The sequence below is a fragment of the Dermacentor albipictus genome, chromosome 5, assembly GCF_038994185.2.
Source record: "Dermacentor albipictus isolate Rhodes 1998 colony chromosome 5, USDA_Dalb.pri_finalv2, whole genome shotgun sequence".
Classification (NCBI taxonomy): Eukaryota; Metazoa; Arthropoda; class Arachnida; order Ixodida; family Ixodidae; genus Dermacentor; species Dermacentor albipictus.
The window spans coordinates 34,890,277-34,910,214 of NC_091825.1; the positions used below are offsets into that span (position 1 = coordinate 34,890,277).

General features: G+C 43.3%; 1 protein-coding gene across 6 annotated transcripts in view; it reads left to right on the top strand.

The window, feature by feature from the left end:
* Window positions 1–796: 796 nt before the first annotated feature.
* The window catches only part of LOC135908089 (glycerate kinase), a 62,631-nt gene continuing 43,489 nt past the window's right edge, over window positions 797–19,938 (top strand). Inside the window, exons 1-5 of one of the 6 annotated variants that reach the window (XM_070538347.1) lie at window positions 797–803; window positions 1,291–1,346; window positions 5,918–6,043; window positions 8,374–8,600; window positions 19,549–19,700. In XM_070538347.1, coding sequence (XP_070394448.1) covers window positions 5,933–6,043; window positions 8,374–8,600; window positions 19,549–19,700 — 490 coding nt within the window. In that variant the 5' untranslated portion in view covers window positions 797–803; window positions 1,291–1,346; window positions 5,918–5,932. The other 5 variants (XM_065439840.2, XM_065439837.2, XM_065439836.2 and 2 more) reach the window with 5 other exon arrangements.

Below are 19,938 nucleotides of genomic sequence, written 5' to 3' on the forward strand. Positions count from 1 at the left end.
CCAAAAAATAGCCCACGGAGCTCGTTCAAGCCGCCTCCGGGTGAAGCGAATGTTTATTTGTACGAGCGATGGCATAGTGATCTTGAAAGGGTGAGCTAGGTCAACACAAACGATACCGCAACGCCCGACGAGGCGCTCCGCACACCTCCGCTCGACAGGGTTTCCTGCTAAAGTGTGGTCATTTAGCGGGCGAAATGAGCGCTGCCACGGCCATAAGCTCAACGAGGAAAGAGAAAATGAGTGCACGAACAACTTCGCGCGTCACATACCTTGCCGTTTTCGCGAGTGGCACACGGTGGTAACGCGAACAAGACGCACTCGCAGACAGACCAGCGGCGTCCCTGGGCACCGTCCGAAAGTAACGACATTTATCCCGGCAAGCGGTTCACTCGTGGCGATGGGTCTCGCGTCCGTTACAGGCACACACGCGCACTCTGTCGAAGCGTCGACGATCCTTGAACGCCGCAAACCACATACACTTTCACAAACTCGTCCCAAGCGCCACAGTGGGCACAGGCCGATTACGTATACGCCACTCTGAGAACTGCGAGCCGCCGCTGAGCATTGTTAATTTCCCTATGTAAAACCAAAATATCCCTAGCCGTCGTATTTTGCCTTTGGTGATTCCTTGTTCGCTTTTGTTTCTACACTCAAATATTCCAGTGGACGTCCAAATTTTTTGAACATAAGTTTTCTTCGAAACGACTTGCAAAAAAGCTAAAGAATAGGCATTTATAACGTCACGTGGGCAGGCAATCAGGGGCATGGCCTACGCGGCCTAGGGATTGGCGCCCCTTGCAAAAGTGTGCGAAACACGTACATTTCCGAGTGTGCCGTAGTCCGTAGTGCATAGCCGCAGTGTACTGCAAGGTTTTATCGGCTGCGATCGCGACCTCACTCGCGAGGCTTTTATCTCGCCGTTTGTAAAACTCTTCCTTTACTTTATATTTTGTTATGCAGTGGCGCTGAAATGGGCACGCTTGCTCGAGCGAGACTCGCGCGCTGCGCGTGAGCAATCAGATGTGCAGAACGTGGAATCGTTTCTCGACGTGCCAGCTTACATCCACCGCTTTTCGCTGCGCCTGTAACAAGGCGCTGCTGCTTTGCTAGGCTTCGAGTCCAGTCGCTCACAGTACAAACACGCAAGGTAATCGGTTTCTCGATCGCGACGAGTTATCTACGGAGAAGTGTGTCGGTCGGTCGGCATCTGCTCGCTATAGACTTATCAACTGGATCTCGCTTGTAAGTTAATCTATAGTCGTTTGTTAGTACTTACTACGATGCTTCCAGGCTTGTGCAACCGCACTGGTGGGCTGCGTCGATCGGCCGGCGAACTGTGTTGCAAGGTCTGTGCTCGTCAGACGTGATGCTTTCGCTTTCGATGGGGTCTTGTCCAGTAATAACTCGTTATTAATCATGCATCGGCTCTTGTCGGACGTTATAAAACGGAAGGAGTTACGAAGAAAAACACTGCAGTTGCGTGTGCGAATATTCACCACGCGCTTTGCGCTACATAAATTTCGTCCATAAATATAATATTTTATGTCTATGGTCACATTCACGGTGGTATAATAGGAGAGGTGGCCAAACGGCGTATTGGGCTCTCGAGTCGCCATCGCTCTGCGTAAGGTGGCAGCAGGGGTAGTCTGGACCGATCCGTCCACTCCGCCCTACTTGAGAGAACGTAGCCGGCGGGCGTCGCAAGCATTCAAACTGTGTTTTTATATACTTCTCTATGACTTTTGAGAAAGAGCTCCGCAACATAGTGTCGTACACCAGAGAGATCTTCAATCACACTGAATAGTTACCGTCGCTTAAAACGGACTTTTCGCGTGACTTCAGTCGCGTCGTTTATTTCTTGTTTATTTGATTGTTTTATTTCTTTATTATTCAGGATACAGATTGCTTCTGAGAGGTATAATATGACTAATGCATAATTGTCAAATGAATCACGTCTGAAACGAATATCTTTTTGATCTGTTCAGGATCAAGTACATCTGTTTCTTCTTCCTTATAACACTATTAATAAAAAGTTCTTTATTAGCATGTACGACTGTGAATGAACAGTATTTACTCCCTCAAAAGTACTGTTGAGTATATATATACATATATATATATGTCTATATTTACCATTATTATTAATGAAAAACGTTCGGTCAAGAAATCATCAGTTTCCAAGCACGTTAACTACTGAAAGATTAAATTACTGGGACGGCAGGCTGATTAAAAAATAAAACTTCATCAACACTTTCTGCAACACCGCAATATTCCTTATACAAGCTTCAGCGTGCGCGATCTGTCTGCAGTGTGCATCAGTCCAAGTGAAGTACACTGCACTGCATCTGTAACGGGCGACCCAGCTACCACGTACTGCGTGTTTCACGCCGTTTCTGTTCCTCTGTGCTCAGAGTGGCTGGCCAAGGTCAGCCGCGAATACGAAGGCGCAGTGGTGCTGCTCTGTCTAGAGAACGGCCTATGCTCCCGTTGTTTACAGCCTCCAGCATTTCATAAGTGCGTGCTTGCCTGAAAGGAGGAGGACAGCTAGCTTCCTCCCTTGTCCCTCAGCCCTCTGCATTACACCATTGCGCACGACCATGTTTAGGTCTTCCGCTTGGATATGGGATATTTATGGCTCTCTGTCCAAGCTACACGCATGACAGCATGGGTATTTCTACGCACTATGTACAGTTAGAACAGTTGGAGCTGAACAAATCAGAAAACAAAACAATTGGTGACCGTGCATCAACAAAATTTAGTTACCATGAGGCGATCATAAATCAACCACGTCCATAAGCCCAATGCTACCCACAATGACTTGAAAACCAAATATTTTTTTACGCTGTACACTCGGCGGTAAAAATTTTCCTGCTTCCAGAAAAATACAGGTGCATCCCTTGCGATCGGCGCTCTGTGTCAGTCTTGTCGAGATTACACGCGCCGATTAGAAATATTAAGCTCCATAGAGCTTGATACACTTATTTTTGGGGGCAAGGCCAACAGACAGCCTCTATAAATTATTAAATTCAAAAACAGCATTTTAAAGCCAGAAAAATTGCGATAACAACCGAACTTTTACAGCACAGCGAAAGCTTGAGATGTGTGTCTTTGAGCGCATAAGCCCCTTTTGCCACCTGGCGACTGCTGTAGAAACTCGAGAGGTGTGGCGACATGGCTGGGGCGCTTGTTTGGCCACCTCTCCTATTCTGCCACCGTGGTCACATTAGATGCCGTGTCAGTGTCTACATTGGCTAGGGCATTTCGAAATGTCTGCCCGATGCAATTGTCTTAACTACCATCGTCATCATTTAGGTGACAGGCTCGCCATCTGTAGCATTGCCATCAAAATACTGGGGAGGTCAATCAAGGTGCAGGTTTGGGTTAGTTGGTAGGACATAATTAAACAGTGCAAAATTAGAACTAGGACACTAGCCCAACAGTTTGCTTTACTGTCCCTCTCATGCAAACAAACATGGGCACGTCACATCACAAAAAAAATCTTGCTGAACTATAGGCTGAAGACAATGACTTGCAATTGTAATGTTCATGTCACACAGTGCATTTTCTAGATTGCATTTGGCTCCACTGTACTTACTATCTGTGGAAGAGAGCCAATTCCTGTAGAGAAATTCTATCATGATCAAAAATGCGCCATGTCATACCTGTGTAAACCACCATTCATGTACGTAAACGAGAAGAAAGGGGTTAACCGAGGGGCTTGATTTTTATTAGTCATATCATAAGAAGCCAACAAACACTGACACCAAGGACAACATAGGGGAAATTACTCGTGCTTAATAAATTAAATAAAGAAACGATAAACTAATGGAAATGAAAGTAGATTAAAAAACGACTTGCCACAGGCCCCTACCTGTGGCAAGTTGTTTTTTCATTCAGTTTCATTTCCTTTAATTTATCATTTCTTTATTTCATTTATTAAGCACAAGTAATGTCCCCTATGTTGACCTTGGTGTCGGTGTTTGTTGGCTTCTTATGATATCACTCATGTACATGTGGCTCTGAGAAGTTTTGTTTTTGCAAGGAGAGTGGCATGTGCGACAGGGACATGAATCGTAATGATCACTTTGAGCAATGTCGAAGAGAGTTGCATGTGCCAATGATGTTGCAGCCAAGTCTGCCGAAAACACAAAATGTTCCCCTGTCTGACATTACACTTCTGCCAATTCTTTTAATGGATTCGGCCTACATTAAACTGTATTTTGTTCTCTCAACTTCTTGTAATGATTTACTAGTGCACTAATACTAAACATAGTGTCGTGCTATTAACCAGGTGCTCTGTCACATCAGCAAATTTTCGGAGACAATATGTACTTACAAGTGTGGAACTGATATGCATGTGTGTCTACACAGCACACCTTTCACTTTGGATGATATGTTTCTACAAAACCAGAATACTCACAAGTCCGTGTTTCGTTTTAATGCACACATTATATCCACTTCTAGCTGTTGTAGCTGACACTAAAAGCGGTTAAGACAGACAGGATATTTGAACTGATGAGCAGGTTAGTGCCCATAACATTAGTAATTAAGTGGTCATATTGCATAGGCACTACATTGTACAACCTCCATTGCAAGCTGAAATTGCTCGCTATGACTTTTTTTTTTTTTCAAAAAAAACTTCAACATGAAATGTTGTTGACCTGCAGAAAAAGACAATGGCTGCAGTTGAAACACTCAAGGTTCATTCAATTCGTCTGCACTTTCTGAACTAACTTATTGGGTGTTTCACCAGTTCAACATGATGGCAGCAGCACATGGCTATTTGTTTCACCCAATGCAGACATTGTGCATGGCAAGATGACAGCATTTCCTGCCACTCGTTGGAGAGCTAGTGCAGGGCTCGTGGCAGTGGTATTGTGCTTGTTCTGCACGACTAAGAACCGGCACTGAACTGGCAGGAACTAGTGTGGGGTGAATTGATTGAACTTTAATAGCACACCGCTTAGTAGTGTGACATACTGAAAGAAGTTCTGTGGCAGATGTGGAAGATCACAAAAGCATCTGTCCTGTAGCCTGCTGCATACTGACCTATAAGCCACAACTTTTATACATTACAAAATTTAGTGCCTTTGCCTGACAAAAATTCATGGTGCGGCTGTCATTGCAAAGTTGACAGTTATGTGTATACTGTGCAAGGCAAATGTATGTGTAGGCTCTTCTTGCATGCAACTGCTGCACAGTGGCTGCCGCTGCTGCCTTTGATGTTAAATGTGCCATAAGCACGAGCTCCCTCAGACAGCCTCAAACTTGGAAGTAAAACTCACCGTGGACGGACCGGCTATGCTGGACGAATTCCCAATGCCGTTAATGTTGAAAGAGATGATGAGCATGCACTTTGTGGAGCTGCAGAATTGCCTAGCCTTTTTTCGGTTGTGAAGATTCACAACAAGCAATTCTTGACACTTGCCCATTCATGTACAAATGTTTGATAACCAAAAGTAAGCCTGGTGTCCAAATGCGAGCACAGAAAGTTGTGACGACTGGGACATAGGAGCAGTTCGCAACAGTGCCAACGTGATTGTCTGCTGCCCACAAGGTCGTGAATTTGATTCCCAGCCACATTCTGGTATAGTAGAAATGCAGAAATACTCGCTTGGCCGCACAATAGGTGTGCATTAAGAAACCCCGGGTGGTCAAACTTATTCTGGAGACTGTGGCCCATGTGTTGCTTATGGATGATAAACCCAATCACGTGATTGCTTGTCTGATGGATTAATTGATTGAGTGATTGATGATTACATGACATTTCACAATTTTTGTTCATATCCCACATATTCCTTATAGATGTTAAATCTTATATTGTTTGATTGATAGTTTTGTTGCTTAATCAATCAATGGCAGTTTACAGTTTATTTGCTTCCTTGTTGCCTTGAGCTGTGTGCTGTTGCTTGGTGTGCAGGTCAAGTCAGCAGCCATGTCCTCAAAGGAGCCAGGTGGAAGCCAACCGCTGGGTGCAGTGCCAGCCGTAGGTATGAACGTCTTGCGCCGCCATGCTCGGCACTTCCTGGAGCATGGCATTGAACAGGTAACTTTTAAACATGCGCATACACTGTTCTGGGGAACAGCAACACAAGGCCAATTCATTTAAGCTTCATTACATAGTGTAACAGACACAGGCAAAAAGATTAGTTAATACTGGCACCATGTTTTAAAAGACCCTTCTTCATGAAATTAAAAAAAGAATTGTTCTGCATTCAAATTCTGTATTCTGTCATGCATGACTTGGCTCAGATACCTAAGGAAATTTTTACTTCTTGATACATTTTTGAGCATTCACATTTATTCTGTATGTTGTGGCCTAACTACTACTGTGTATTCATGATAACTGTACTTCTGTATATATGTTCACTTTATCTTTGTGTTCTGTATAAGTTTTGTATACAGTTGAACCTCGATATAACCATGTCAGTAAAATTGGCACCTTACTTCATTATATAGTTAATTTCGTGAACATAGCTAAATTTGTTATGATAAAATTATATCTTTTACTCAAATAAGTAGTTGCCAAAGAAATTTTCTGAACTGAAAGGGGCCATAAAATTTTCCGAATTACTGGGCAATTGAAAAAAAAAAACAAGTTTCAATGAGAAAAAAATTTATTTTGTTTAATTTGAAGGTTACAACCAAAGCTATGCTTTCATGTTATGTTGACGATGAATTCACATTGGCATTGTGAAGCGAAGCCTGCAAAGCTTTAGCAGCCACTCCACTGCTGTGGCTGATAGTGTCATTCTCAGTGGGACAATGCTATCAAGAAAAGTGCAGGCAAATGGGCGCAAGCACTTTTGTCTGCCTTTCAATGCATCTTTGAAACTCAAGATTAAGCAATGTCCAGCATTAAGTGCATGCGAAGACAGTGGACATAAAGCCACAGCCATCTCGGCTTGCCGTACTTTTGCATTCGCCGCAGATTTCCTGCAAGGTAGGGCACGCAAGCCCCATGCGCACTCAGCTGCGCTGGCTGCGATACGCAGTGGAGGGCAGACTTGAGATGGAAGCTCGTGTGTCACGCCCTGTTGCTGTGCCCCCCTCCCCCCCCCCCCCCGCCTCGTTAGCGTGCACTTGACCATGTGACCATCGTTTGGTTGCTGCCCACCACCTCCCCTAGCTTTGGCAGAAAGACGGCGCACATGAAGCTACCACCCTTCTCAACTCGCCTATGCACGCTTTTCCTCACACCCACAGCATATAGCACACGAGGTGCAATAGGATTTCGTCGCACTTGGACTTTAGACAGAAAACAAATGCAAGATGGTTTAGCTGCAATGTTGCTCAGCTTCGGCGGCGGCCGCTCTCTGTCGCACGGCCCGCAATCTGAGAGGTGTGTTCACAAGCAGCCATATGTAATTAAGGAATTTGACCATCTGTGTCTGTGGAAGTTTCCATTTACTCCCTCGCTATTCCTTCACAGTGGCAGGAAAATTTCTTCGTTATTGAAGTTGTGTATAAATGCACTTAATCATATTAAAGTTCAATATACATGGTGTTCTATAGACAAAAAGTTATGAAAAGGTAAATACTTCTCTATATTGAAAATTGTATTATAGCCTTGAAGTTTACTATATCGAGGTTTAACTGTATAAAACATTCCTGCCTCCAATTTGTCTTTCTCGTCAGGTGCTTTATCACCAAACCACAGCATGCACAAATGCAAAGGAAATAGGAAAAGGATGCAAACACACTCGTAATGAGTACAACATGAAGACATACAGAGACAGAAGAGCGGACAACCCAAGTGCCAACTCGCAAATCTAGTTTTATTATGCACACACTCGAGTTACCAGCAAAGAACTAAATAGTGTAAACTGCTATTGTGCGCTACAGCACTAACTTCAGTACATGTCTAGAAGTGCTGACTAATGGACTTGGTTTATTTAGAAAAGCAGTTGCGAGTTGGCATCTTTTTGTGTCACTTTGCCTATGTTGTCTTTGCTCACTCTGGAGTTTTTCCACAAATCATTGACCCACCCAGCTTTCGCTCCTATCCCAGTTCATCAGATGTACGAGCAGCCATCTGCCTACATTATCACCAGGTTTGGCTGGTTGTGAGCATTAGGATGGTAAGAAAGAAACAGAGTCAAGCAAATGGAATCACTACGTCATAAAGGCCCCGTTCAAAGCAAGGCTTTATGGACTCGTCTTTGGAACAAAGCAGCAGTAAACCTCGTGCACAAGGAAACGGACATTTTCAGCTTGTCCCATTATGTTCTTTTCCTTGTGTGCTGTGTTTACTGCTGTTTTGTTGCAGCAACTGACCCAGCTGTCTACATTGTTATATGACCTCATCATGTTCCTCGGTGTTCATTGCCTCTTGCCACTTGTTTGAGTGCGCATGCGTCTTGCTGTGACCTGCAGGTTCTCCCAAATGCACTGGTATCAAAGATGGTGCAGCGAGAGGGTGATGCATTGCGTGTCAACAATCAGCTAGTGCCGCTGGCACGGAATGCCTACCTGGTTGGCTTTGGCAAGGCCGTCGGGGGCATGGCGAATGTCATGCAGACACTGCTTGCCGAGCATCTGGTCGAGGGCATCGTCAGCGTGCCAATGGGCACTCGGCAGATAGCGGCCAACATGAACCGCCCGTGCGTACCGATGGAGTTCTGATGTCCGATTATGGTGCAAATTGCTTGCAATGCCAGGGGTCATTTTTCGAGTGCTGTAAAAGCACCTATGTAGTAATGCTTTTGCAAACTCGAGCTACATTAACCGTGACATGGGTGTGCATCGTTCATCCTTGCTTTTGTGCAAGTTTGTATGCCTCTGCTGGCAAGCTCCAACCTGCCCGAAAACCTGTGCCACCACCTGTGACCACCTTAAACATACTGCGCTCTTTGAGGGGCACACTTTTTGAGCGACAATTGTCCTCATGTTATGATGCACTTTGTTTCAGTGAACCTGCAGTGTACCCTACATTGCTTTACTGTTTTTATGGCTGTATATAAATAATAATTGTCTCAAAGAAATTGCCAGATGCATACTTAGTGAAGATGAGATATATGGGCTTGTTTTTACGCAAAAAGTTCACCATGAAAGGTATGAAGCTTCTTATATGTTTCAGGCTGCAATTTGGTTCTTTGCTGCACAGTGATAACCACCATCATTGTTATTGTGTTTACCTTCTAACCAGACTTATTGTGCAGAAACCTAAAAGTGACATATACATTTATGAAAAGAGACATTGGTATCCATCCACATGTAGTATAAAGGTATGGAGAAGACACTGCTGGCTTCCTAACATAAATCTACGGAAGAGAAGTGCAGACAAGACTGATGAGACATGTTTTTGAAAAAGTGCACAGCCAAAGTTGCCTGCTTTTTTGATCCACACAGCTGTGGAGAAAATTCATTGGCAGCCTTTCTGCTCATTCTTGGAGTTCACTGAACACATAACCAAATTACTTGCATCTCAGTGAATCTATGTACACATATTTCTGGCCAAACAATACGAAACCGAAAGGCGGTGAACTTAAGAATGCATAGGAAACATTAGCTGTCGAAGTAATCGTTGAGGAGGAATAAACTTAACATGACCTTCATGGGCCATGTTTTGTGACGCCCGATTTCATTTACTGTTCTTCTTGCCCTTGATCATTGGCTCAGACATGACTCTCATGCCGCTGTGTTGTGATAATTGCCTTAATCGGCCACTTAGCATGATAAGAAAACAAGTGAAAATGAAAGAAACATTACAGTACAGGCCAATATCCTTAATTAAGATAAACGAAAATGAAAGCAGAAGAAAAGGCAATCTTCTGCACGGGAGAAGCCAAACCCTCAACCTTCGCATGGCATGTGTGTGATGCTGTACGAATTCAGCTGCAGCAAAGGGTGTCCCCCTAGGTATTGTTTAAAGCGAAGCTTTCTTGGCCTGCTTTTCTGGGGTTTGGTGTGCTGTTGTTGCCGTAATCTGTCTCGCCAAGTAGAGATTCTGAACAAACAAAAAATTATGCGTCTTATGGTCGGTTTTGAACCTGGGCACTCCAGCAGAGCCACGTATCCATTTTGTCACAAATACATGCATAGAAAGAAAAACACCATTTCTGGCTTCCCATATGCAAGCTAGTGCTTCATGACATCGCACATGAGTTGCATTTCATAGCAACCATTCACTTACAAAAGTAAGAGAGCGCACTGTCCTAGCTCACAATGAAGATAAAAGCTTTACATCTGATAAAGGGGCCCATGCAACAGCACCATCATTCATTCAAGACCATTTCGCTGACTCCCAATTTGGTTGCAAAACACGTTTGTTGCTGAGGTCTGCTATGTGTCTCTCATCTTGATGTACCATTTCATCTTGCCAGCTCACCAGAAGCTTTGTTTACCCTGATTGCCACAGCATGTGGGATCCGCATTATTATTTTGGTTATTTATGCACATGCATTTAAAGCCTAGTCCAGGAAGTGTTAGGCAGGGCCACTCATGGGTATAGTAGTGGATGTGAAACATTCATCATCGTCATCACCAACCTATTTTTATGTCCACTGCAGGATGAAGGCCTCTCCTTGCGATCTCCAATTTACCCCTGTTTTGTGCTAGCTAATTCCAACTTGCATCTGCAAATTTCCTAATTTCATCACCCCACCTAGTTTCCTGCCGTCCTCAACTGTGCTCGCCTTCTCTTGGCACCTATTCTGTAAGTCGAACAGTCTACGGTTATCCGCCCTACACATTACGTCGCCTGCGCAGCTCCATTTCTTTCTCTTAACGTCAACTAGAATATCGGCTATCCCCGTTTGCTCTCTGATCCAGACCGCTCTCTTCCTGTCTCTTATGTTATGCCTAACATATTAGAGTGCGGCTCTTAAGCGCTCATTCCTGCGGTGAGCGCCGGTGTTGGCGTAATCAAGGGAACGAGCACAGCAAAAGATGAAAGCCAACGCGAAGCACAGTGGGGGATGAAAGACGCAAGGAGGAAAGTGGAGAGGAGGTTGCAGCGGAACCATGAGGCGGATGGTGGAGGAGGGTGTGGCAAAACTGTAAGAAGAAAAGCGCAGTGCGGCGATGATGGCTACGAGATGGCGCCAAAATAGCATGCGTCGTCTGAGAGGCCTGTTGGCAGTGGCTGCTGTGAATTGCGCCCACGCGCTGGCTCTTGCAATCTCCAGATTAGCGAGGCAGCACTTTGCTGCATTTGCAACGTGCCGCACGAGACAGATTGTCCGTACTAGCCAATATGTCGCGAAATTAAAACAAGTATAAGCTGTGCTCAAATTTCACATCGAGGAGTATCGTAATCATCGGTTAATGTTTTGGTTCAACCGCCCTTTGCGCGGCCCTTAATTTGTTCTCGAGATTCTTCGTTAACCTCCAAGTTTCTGCCCCCTATGTTAGCACCGTCAGAATGCAATGATTGTACACTTTTCTTTTCAACGACAGTGGTAAGCTCCCAGTTAGGATTTGGTAATGCCTGCCATGTGCACATCAACTGATCTTTATTCTTCTGTAAATTTCCTTCTCATGATCAGAGTCCTGTGTAAGTAATTTACCTAGATTAACATCCTGTACAGTACAGACTCTAGAGGCTGAATGGCAATCCTGAATTCTTGTTCCCTTGCCAGGCTATTGAACATTATCTTTGTCTTCTGCATATTAATCTTCAACCCCACTCTTACACATTCTCAGTTAAGGTCCTCAATCATGTTTCGTAATTCATCCTCAGTGTTGCTGAACAGCACAATGTCATCTGAAAACCAAAGGTTGCTGAGATATTTGCCGTTGATACAAACTCCTAAGCCTTCCCAGTCTAATAGCTTGAATACTTCCATGTATGCAGTGAATAGTATTGTGTAGAATGTGCCTCCTTGCCTGACTCCTTTATTGAGAGGTAACTTTCTACTTTTCTTGTGGAGAACCAAGGTAGTTGTGGAATCTTTGTAGCCATTTCTAAAGATACTCACGTATGCCTCCTGTACTCCTTTATTACAGAATGTTTCTGTGACTGCTGGTATCTCTACTGAATGAAATGTCTTTTCGTAATCTATGAAAGCCATATAGAGATGCTGATTATACTCTGTAGATTTCTCGATTACCTGATTGATGACACGGATGTGATCCATTGTGCAGTATCCTTTCCTGAAGCCAGCCTGTTTTCTTGATTGACTGAAGTCAAGTATCGCCTTTATTCTATTAGAAGTTATCTTCATGAACATTTTATACAATACTGAAAGTAAGCTAATGGGCCTCTATTTTTCAATTCTTTAACTTCTCACTTCTTATGGATTAGTATAATTTATGTTGGCATCCTTCCAGCTCTCTGGTATACTTGAAGTCCTGAGGCACTGCGTATAAAAGGTCGCAAGCTTTTCAAACATGATGTCTCCTCCATCTTTGATTAAATCAACTGTTATTCCATCTTCTCCTGCCACTTTTCCCCCTGGTCATGTCTTGCAAGGCCCTTCTAACTCCATTGCTAGTTATAAAAAGAGCCTCTGTATCCTGTTCCTCACTACTTCGAATAAAGGTAGCGTGGCTGCTCTGGGTACTGTACGGGATAGTATAGAATTTTCAGCTGCTTTAGCTATATCATCGAAATTGGTGATGACATTACCCTGCTTATCTTTTAATGCATACACCTTCCCTTGTCACCCGCCGTGGTTGCTCAGTGGCTATGGTGTTGGGCTGCGGAGCACGAGGTCGCGGGATCGAATCCCGGCCACGGCGGCCGCATTTCGATGGGGGCGAAATGCGAAAACACCCATGTACTTAGATTTAAGTGCACGTTAAAGAACCCCAGGTGGTAAAAATTTCTGGAGTCCCCCACTACGGCGTGCCTCATAATCAGAAAGTGGTTTTGGCACGTAAAACCCCATATATTATTATTATTATTACCTTCCCTTGTCCTACGCCAAGTTTTCTTTTCACTTATTTCATGCTGTGCCTATTTCTTAATGCTTCCTCAATCTTTCCGCGGTTATAATTTTGAATATCAATGAATGAATGTGTGGTGTTTATTGGCGCAAGGGCCAGGTATGGCCAAAGAGCGCCAAGCCAGTGATTTTTGAATATCCTTTACATTCTTTAGAAATAATGTGAACCATTATTAAGCCGCAACTGCCACATAGTACATTATCTTAGGAACAGGTAATAGGCCTGATGCCCGTCTACATTACCTCAAGGCGGCATGGCCGTCCCATCGATAATCCTCATCCGCATCATCAGTAATATTACAGATGAATAAAAAACTGCCACTTTGCTACTTGCTCCTGTGCTTTCCTTGGCTTCATTCTAGCTGTTTACTCTATATGGTTGTTACTAAAAATCTGGCCTTACAGTCAGCTTCGCCACTCTTGTCATTCATACTTTCACTGTGATTTGAAGATCGCAGCTAACCACACTATTTTATACTCAGTGTTGCCATTTTAGCGATTTTGTCACTAGATTTAGCTACATTCTTCTTGTCTGTTTAGTGAGATATGTTTCAATTTAGTGACCCACGACTTTTTGTGACATTTTAGCAACTTCGAAGTTAGAAATGTTGTTTCAAACATAGCCAACCAAAAATTACTCGAGGAGCGTGTTACAAGCATGAATGCCCCATTAGCCTCCGTAGAGGATAATGTTGCTACACTTGAAACTCGGCAGGAACCTGCTCATATCCGAGGCATTATTACCAAGACCACGAAAAGAGAGAATGCATCTGGGCAATCTTGTCTGGACGATTTCGAGGACAGGTCAAGGAGAGGTAACTTGATTTTCTATGGTACTGCTGATAGTACCCCTGAAACTTGGACGGAAACAGAAAAAAAAGCTTGTTCAATTCTTGTGCAATTTTTTGCGCTGCAATTACCCGTGGAGGGAATTGAGCGTGCGCATAGCTTAGGTGCCATTATAAATAACAAATGTCGATAAGTGGTAGTGACACCGGCATCATTTAAAGTAAAGGAAAACGTATTAACACAAAAGAAGAAACTGAAAGGATCTGCAGGATCTGCATTCACAAAGAGTTCTGTCGGGCAACTAGAATGACTAAGAATAAGTCAATTGCATTTGGGAAGTCCTCCAGTCAATTGTGTCATCTCAAGTACAACAAATTGTTCATCAACAAAACGTGCTACGTATATTGCTCTCAAACCGATACTGTTTACGAACTTCAGCGGAACAGTATTGCTACGGCCAGTGGAAATGTAGGCAGCAGCACAATGCATTTCCCTGCGAATACCCCATCCCACGTTTCGAGTTAGCATCGCGCGGCCGTAAAAAATAGGCATGACAGCGATTACTCTGTGCTGTTCACTAACATCTGCTCAATCATGAATAAGCGTGATACCCTGTCTGCACTGAATGACCCGTGTAATGTAGGTATTGTTGTTTTAGTCGAGACATGGCTTTCTGATAAAATTGAAAATTGGGAACTTTTCTCGTGCAGTAAGGCTTACAATATAAATAGAAATGACATTATAATAGAAATGACCTTATGGAACAATGTGGTGTTGGGACCTTGTTCGCTGTTTCATCTGATATTGACACTTTTGATATACACGTGCCTTCGCAGATTGAGTTCTTGTACTGTTGTATTCACATAAACAAGAAAGACGTGATAATTACCGTTTGCTATCAACCACCCGATAGCTCCTCCAAATTTCTCAATGAACTATTAGACTGTCTTAACCAAATCGTTGTTGAATATCCAGCAGCGCCAAAATTCTTGCTCGGTGATTTCAATTTCCCTGGCATTGACTGGGCTGGTGACTTCCCATCAGTGACTCTATCCTCATCCCAATGTTCAAGCTTTCTTTATATATGTTAGACCTTTGGCCTCACCCAGTTTGTTAAAGAGCCTACCCGTGTCACTGCAATTTCTTCCAACATCCTTGACCTTGTCTTCACCACATCTCCTGATTCAATTTCTTCATTATCAATTATACCTGGTTTAAGTGATCATTCCGTGATTCATTCTGCAATCCCCTTACGCTCGCCCCAACGTCTAAAATACTGTAAGAAAATTGGTGACTACAGTCAAGCAGATTTTTCCTCGATCAATAACAAATTACAAAGTCTTGCCAATTTCTTTTCTTCACAGTTCTGAGAAAGGTCTATCGCATAAAACTGGCTCCTTTTCAAAAATAAGGATGAAACAATAATTGAAAAAATAAATTCTGATTCACCTATTATCTCCATGCAGTCGGGCTCCTTGGCTTAACTTGTGTTTAAAATGGCTTCTTAACAAGAAAAACTCATTTTTCGACCCTTCAAGCTGTCTGGGGAGACCAAAGCAAAGGCTGCATACGTAGCTATCACATCTGAATATAAAATGGCCATCCGCTCAGCCAAGAATTACTTTTTTCTGATACCACATCTGCTCACAACTAATCCTAAGAAGTTTTGGAACGTTATCAACGTACGCAAACCTAAAGAAATTGTTCTGAAAACTGACGCTGGTTTTCCTGTCCTCCGTGAGCTTTGCTTAACGGTTTTTCACAACACATTTTCGCTATATTTTTCTGACGCTCTAATAGATACCTCACCGTCCGCACGTGCCTTTACGTACCCTGAGATGGAGCCGATTTCGATCGACTTTGGTGGCATATACAATTTGATTAAGAAAGCTCAACTTTCCTCGTTGGCAGGTGTTGATACCATAAATTAGAAATTCCTTAAGAGCACTGTAGCATATTCTTCTGCTTTCCTGTCATATATTTTTACACAGTCTTTGCAGAGTTCAACACTTCCGGACGACTGGAAGATGGTGAAGGTGATTCCAGTCCACAAATCTAGTGATATATATAACCCCTTAAACTACCGGCCGATCTCCTTAACTTCTATTCCATGCAAGTTATTAGAGCACCTAATCTACTGCAACCTCACTAGTTTTCTCGAGTCTAATAAATTTTTTGCATCACAGCAGCATGGTTTTCGTAAAAAATATTCTTGTGAGACTCAATTATTAACCTTTACTAATGATTTGTCTTCCGCTTTAGATCGAGCTTCAGTTAATGACTGCATCTTGCTTGACTTCGTAAAAGCTTTCGATACTGTCTCATATCGACTACTACTACTGAAACTTAGCACACTACATCTTGATTGTAGTTTGATTAAGTGGATTGAATGTTTCTTGCAGAATAGAACACAGTATGTTTCTATTAATGATCAGGACTCTAAATCATGCAATGTAACATCCAGTGTTCCTCATAGGTCAGTCCTTGGGCCTCTTCTTTTTCTCATTTATATTAATGACCTGCCTGATTCTGTTACTTCTAACATAAGGCTTTTTGCAGACGACTGCATTCTGTACCGTGTAAAAAATGTAAAGCAATGAGGGTGTCTCTAAAGATTAACCAGTTCATTTCTCAGGGCTATGATCTCAGTTGCCCTCTTCGTTTCGTCGACAGCTAAAGGTATCTAGGCGTCCATATCACTAATAACCTGTCATGACAGAAACATATCCACCATGTTATTAACAAAGGTAACAGTTCACTTGGTTTTCTTCAGCGGAATTTCTGCCTCGATCCCGTTCCATTGAAACTACTACTATATAAAACACTCGTGCGTTCTAAACTCGAGTATGCTTCACCGATATGGGACCCGTACACTAGTTGGTTAACACAGTCCTTAGAATTGGTTCGAAACCGCTCAGCTACATTTATCCTCTCAAACTACTATCGCTTAGCCAGTGTTTCGCATGAAGCAAAAGCCTGACCTACCTCTCCTTTCTACTAGACGTCGAATTTCCCGCTTATGCCTGTTTCATAAAATATACTACGCTGATAATTACCTAAAAATGACACTTTTTTCGCCTCCAAGCCATTTGTCATTCTGTATTGATCATCGAATGAAGGTTGGGGTGGCTCAGTGTAAAAGCAACGTATACCTCGAAGCCTTCATCCCCAAAACAAGTCAAGACTGGAATCGCCTTCCCGCCTCCATCGTCACTATCACAGATCATTATGTGTTCAAGTCGGCTATCTGTGACCGTGTGCTGCCTCATTAGCCATTTTTTTCTTTTTCCTATTGCCACTCCTCTCTGTAATGCCTGTACAGCCTTGAGAGTAAATAAATGAAATAGCCTTCCAGGATGCGCTTTTTTATTCAGCATCGACGTGTTAGTCGCCAGAATTGACTGTGCGCCAAGTGGGCGCTGCAGTCGAATGATGAAGCAAGTCTTCACAGGATTTACAGTGTTCTCACAGAATGCAAGCTTCTTTTTTTAATTTTTATTAAGCATTTAAGCAGGTCCTAATGCTCTAGTATCTGCACTCTCACTAAATATGTTCAATTGGCGGACATCTACAAATTTTATTGCACGTGAAATTTAGAACGCAGCTAGGGAATAAAAAGATGGACCGACTGTAGAAAGGCGTATACATAGGAGTGGCTGGGCTTGTTCACACGAGTCTGAACACATTGCTTTCTTATCGCATAGGTTTTGGACAGATCAGTTCTGTGAAGAGCCTTCAAGTAGACCAAGGGGCGGAATATAGTATTTGACCGGCATAAAGGTCATTACTTGTCTTTGTCATTTTAACATGTGACCATGTGCATCTTCCAGAATTTTTATATTCTTTGAGGAGTTCAAGAATTGCAAAATTTTCAGGGATAGTGTGGACCATGGGCCTTTGCATTGGAAAATCAGATTGCTTGTGTTCCCTTGAATTGTGCTGCCTTTGTAACCTCACAATCTGGGCTTAAACACCGCATTTCAGCTGTTATAGCCCATTGTTATGCCTGCATAATACCATTGACTCCCATTATTTTGACCTTGGTTAATTTTATTTTTCAGTTAACTCGAATGCACTAAAATGTCCTGACAAGAAACCATACCTTGCTATGGAAGGAAAACCCATTTAGTTTGAGCTGAGGAGCATGCTGCTTCGATTAATTCAACCCCTGCTGACTTCACCAGTGCCCTCTCATGCACGTAGTCATTACAACATGAGAACTTCAGTAGATGGCACTAATTCTTTCATTCCTTTCGATGATGATCCCTTTTTTCATCCCTTTTTTAATGCCGACAGCAGTGTTGAGGTTTGTGGGCCACTCACCGGTGTCGACAATGTCAGCAATATGACAGCCCGATGCCAAGACAGCGTTGAAACATGCAGGTGCTCTTCAGGGAACGCTGGTTGATTGCGCTTCAAGAGGAAAAGGCCAAGATATTGCAGGCTGCTTTTAGCATAGCAACAGATTTTAATTTGTTCATTCTGCTGCCATTTCCTTATTCAATGTTTCGGATAGTTCAACCAAAATTTTGAGGTGCTGCAAGGGTTGAATTAATGGGAGTCAACTGTAATTTACTAATTAAAAAACCCCTACACACTGCAGGTAAATTCACTGTTTATTCTTCACTCGCATGAACCCTAGACAAGCGTGAGACATTTCATTGAATGATTTACGCTATGCTAGCATATATATTAACGTGTTCCAAAATGGCTACATTACCTAAAATTTCCTCAAGAGTTTTAGTGACAATTTTAGCTACCTTGCAGCAGAATTAGTGGAACTTCAGCTACTTTTTGATCTCACTTTAGCAACATGCTTCAAAAAATTGTGGCAACGCTGTTGTACTTAACACACGTCCATAACATCTCTGAAAATTTTTTGTTCCTCCTCAAAACTGGCACTCTCTGCAGTGCCCACTAAAGAGACCACGGTAGGTGTTTCAGTCAATGACAGATGGCTGTGTCAATGCCATGCATGCTTTTCCTTTGTGTCCCAACAGCTGGGTTGTTGTCACTGCCTTAACCCTTGCACAAGTTCTGCATGATGCAGTCCTCCTTTCAATGCTATCTGCTGTCTAGGCTGCCACATTCATCATGTCAGCTCTGTCATGCAGTTGACCACTCACAGACTTGGGTTTTCAGAGCTCTGAATCTTCTTTAACAGTATGTAATACCAAGAGAAAGTCAAACTAGAATGCAAACTTCTTGCATTGCATATTAGCCGGTCGCTATGAGTGGGCATCATTTCTATCAACACTACCCTCCCCTGCGACCTCTCCCTCTTTCTGCTGTTTCATGCTGTGGTTTGCTGACCTATATTCCACCTTCCCACTTCATGGAAGCCTGGCCACCCCATGTTAGACAGAAAACAACAACACATTGTATGTTCTACTTCTAGCCCAAGTTAAGTTCGTTTGAAAATGTTGAACCGGCACTGCCCATTTATGGCTTACTTCATAGCTAAAGCATTCAATAGAGGCCCAGTCACAATTGTCTAGACTGATTGGGCAACCAGCTCTGCAGTGACAAGGTTGATTCACTGACAATGTTATGAACAGGAATGTGACATGTACGTGTAATCGTGTCAACATGCTTGTCAATATGCCTGTTTTGCTTGTGATAGGCTCTGGTGATAGCTCATTGATGGCCTTTTCTAGACTCGTGGAGAGATGACACGTAGACCTGTAGCTGTGCAGCATGCAAGCAAGCTCGTGCCACTGTCTCTGAACCTCTCTTAAACCCAGTGGCTACCACTGGATGTTTTAGGCATCTATTATTTATTTATGTGCCTGCTCAACCACTCCAGACAAGTATACAGTATACGATTCTGTCTGTACATGCCTCACATCGTTTACCCTGTGTTGCACAACAGGGAGATGCTGCCCAATCCTGAAGGCCCAATCAAGGTGCTGGAAGGGGCCAAGGACAATGTGGCAGATGAGAGGGCAGCAGCCGCAGCCACAGCAATTGTGTCCCTCATGAAAAAGCTCAAGAACACCGACATTCTCATTGTGCTCATCTCGGGTGAGGGCCTCCTAACTTGCACTTGGGCGCCTACTTGCTGAGGGCTTTGCAACTGCACGGGTGGCATCCACATTACGCCTGACCCCCACTCCAGACACACCCTTTACATCACAGTGTGTCAATCGAGCCCATTCTGTGCTTCCAGGTTTTTTAACCTCATCACTCCACGTAACCCTCTGCCACCCAGTTGTGTTTCCCTCTCCCTGAAATGCATCCAGTTACTCTAATAGTCCATCAG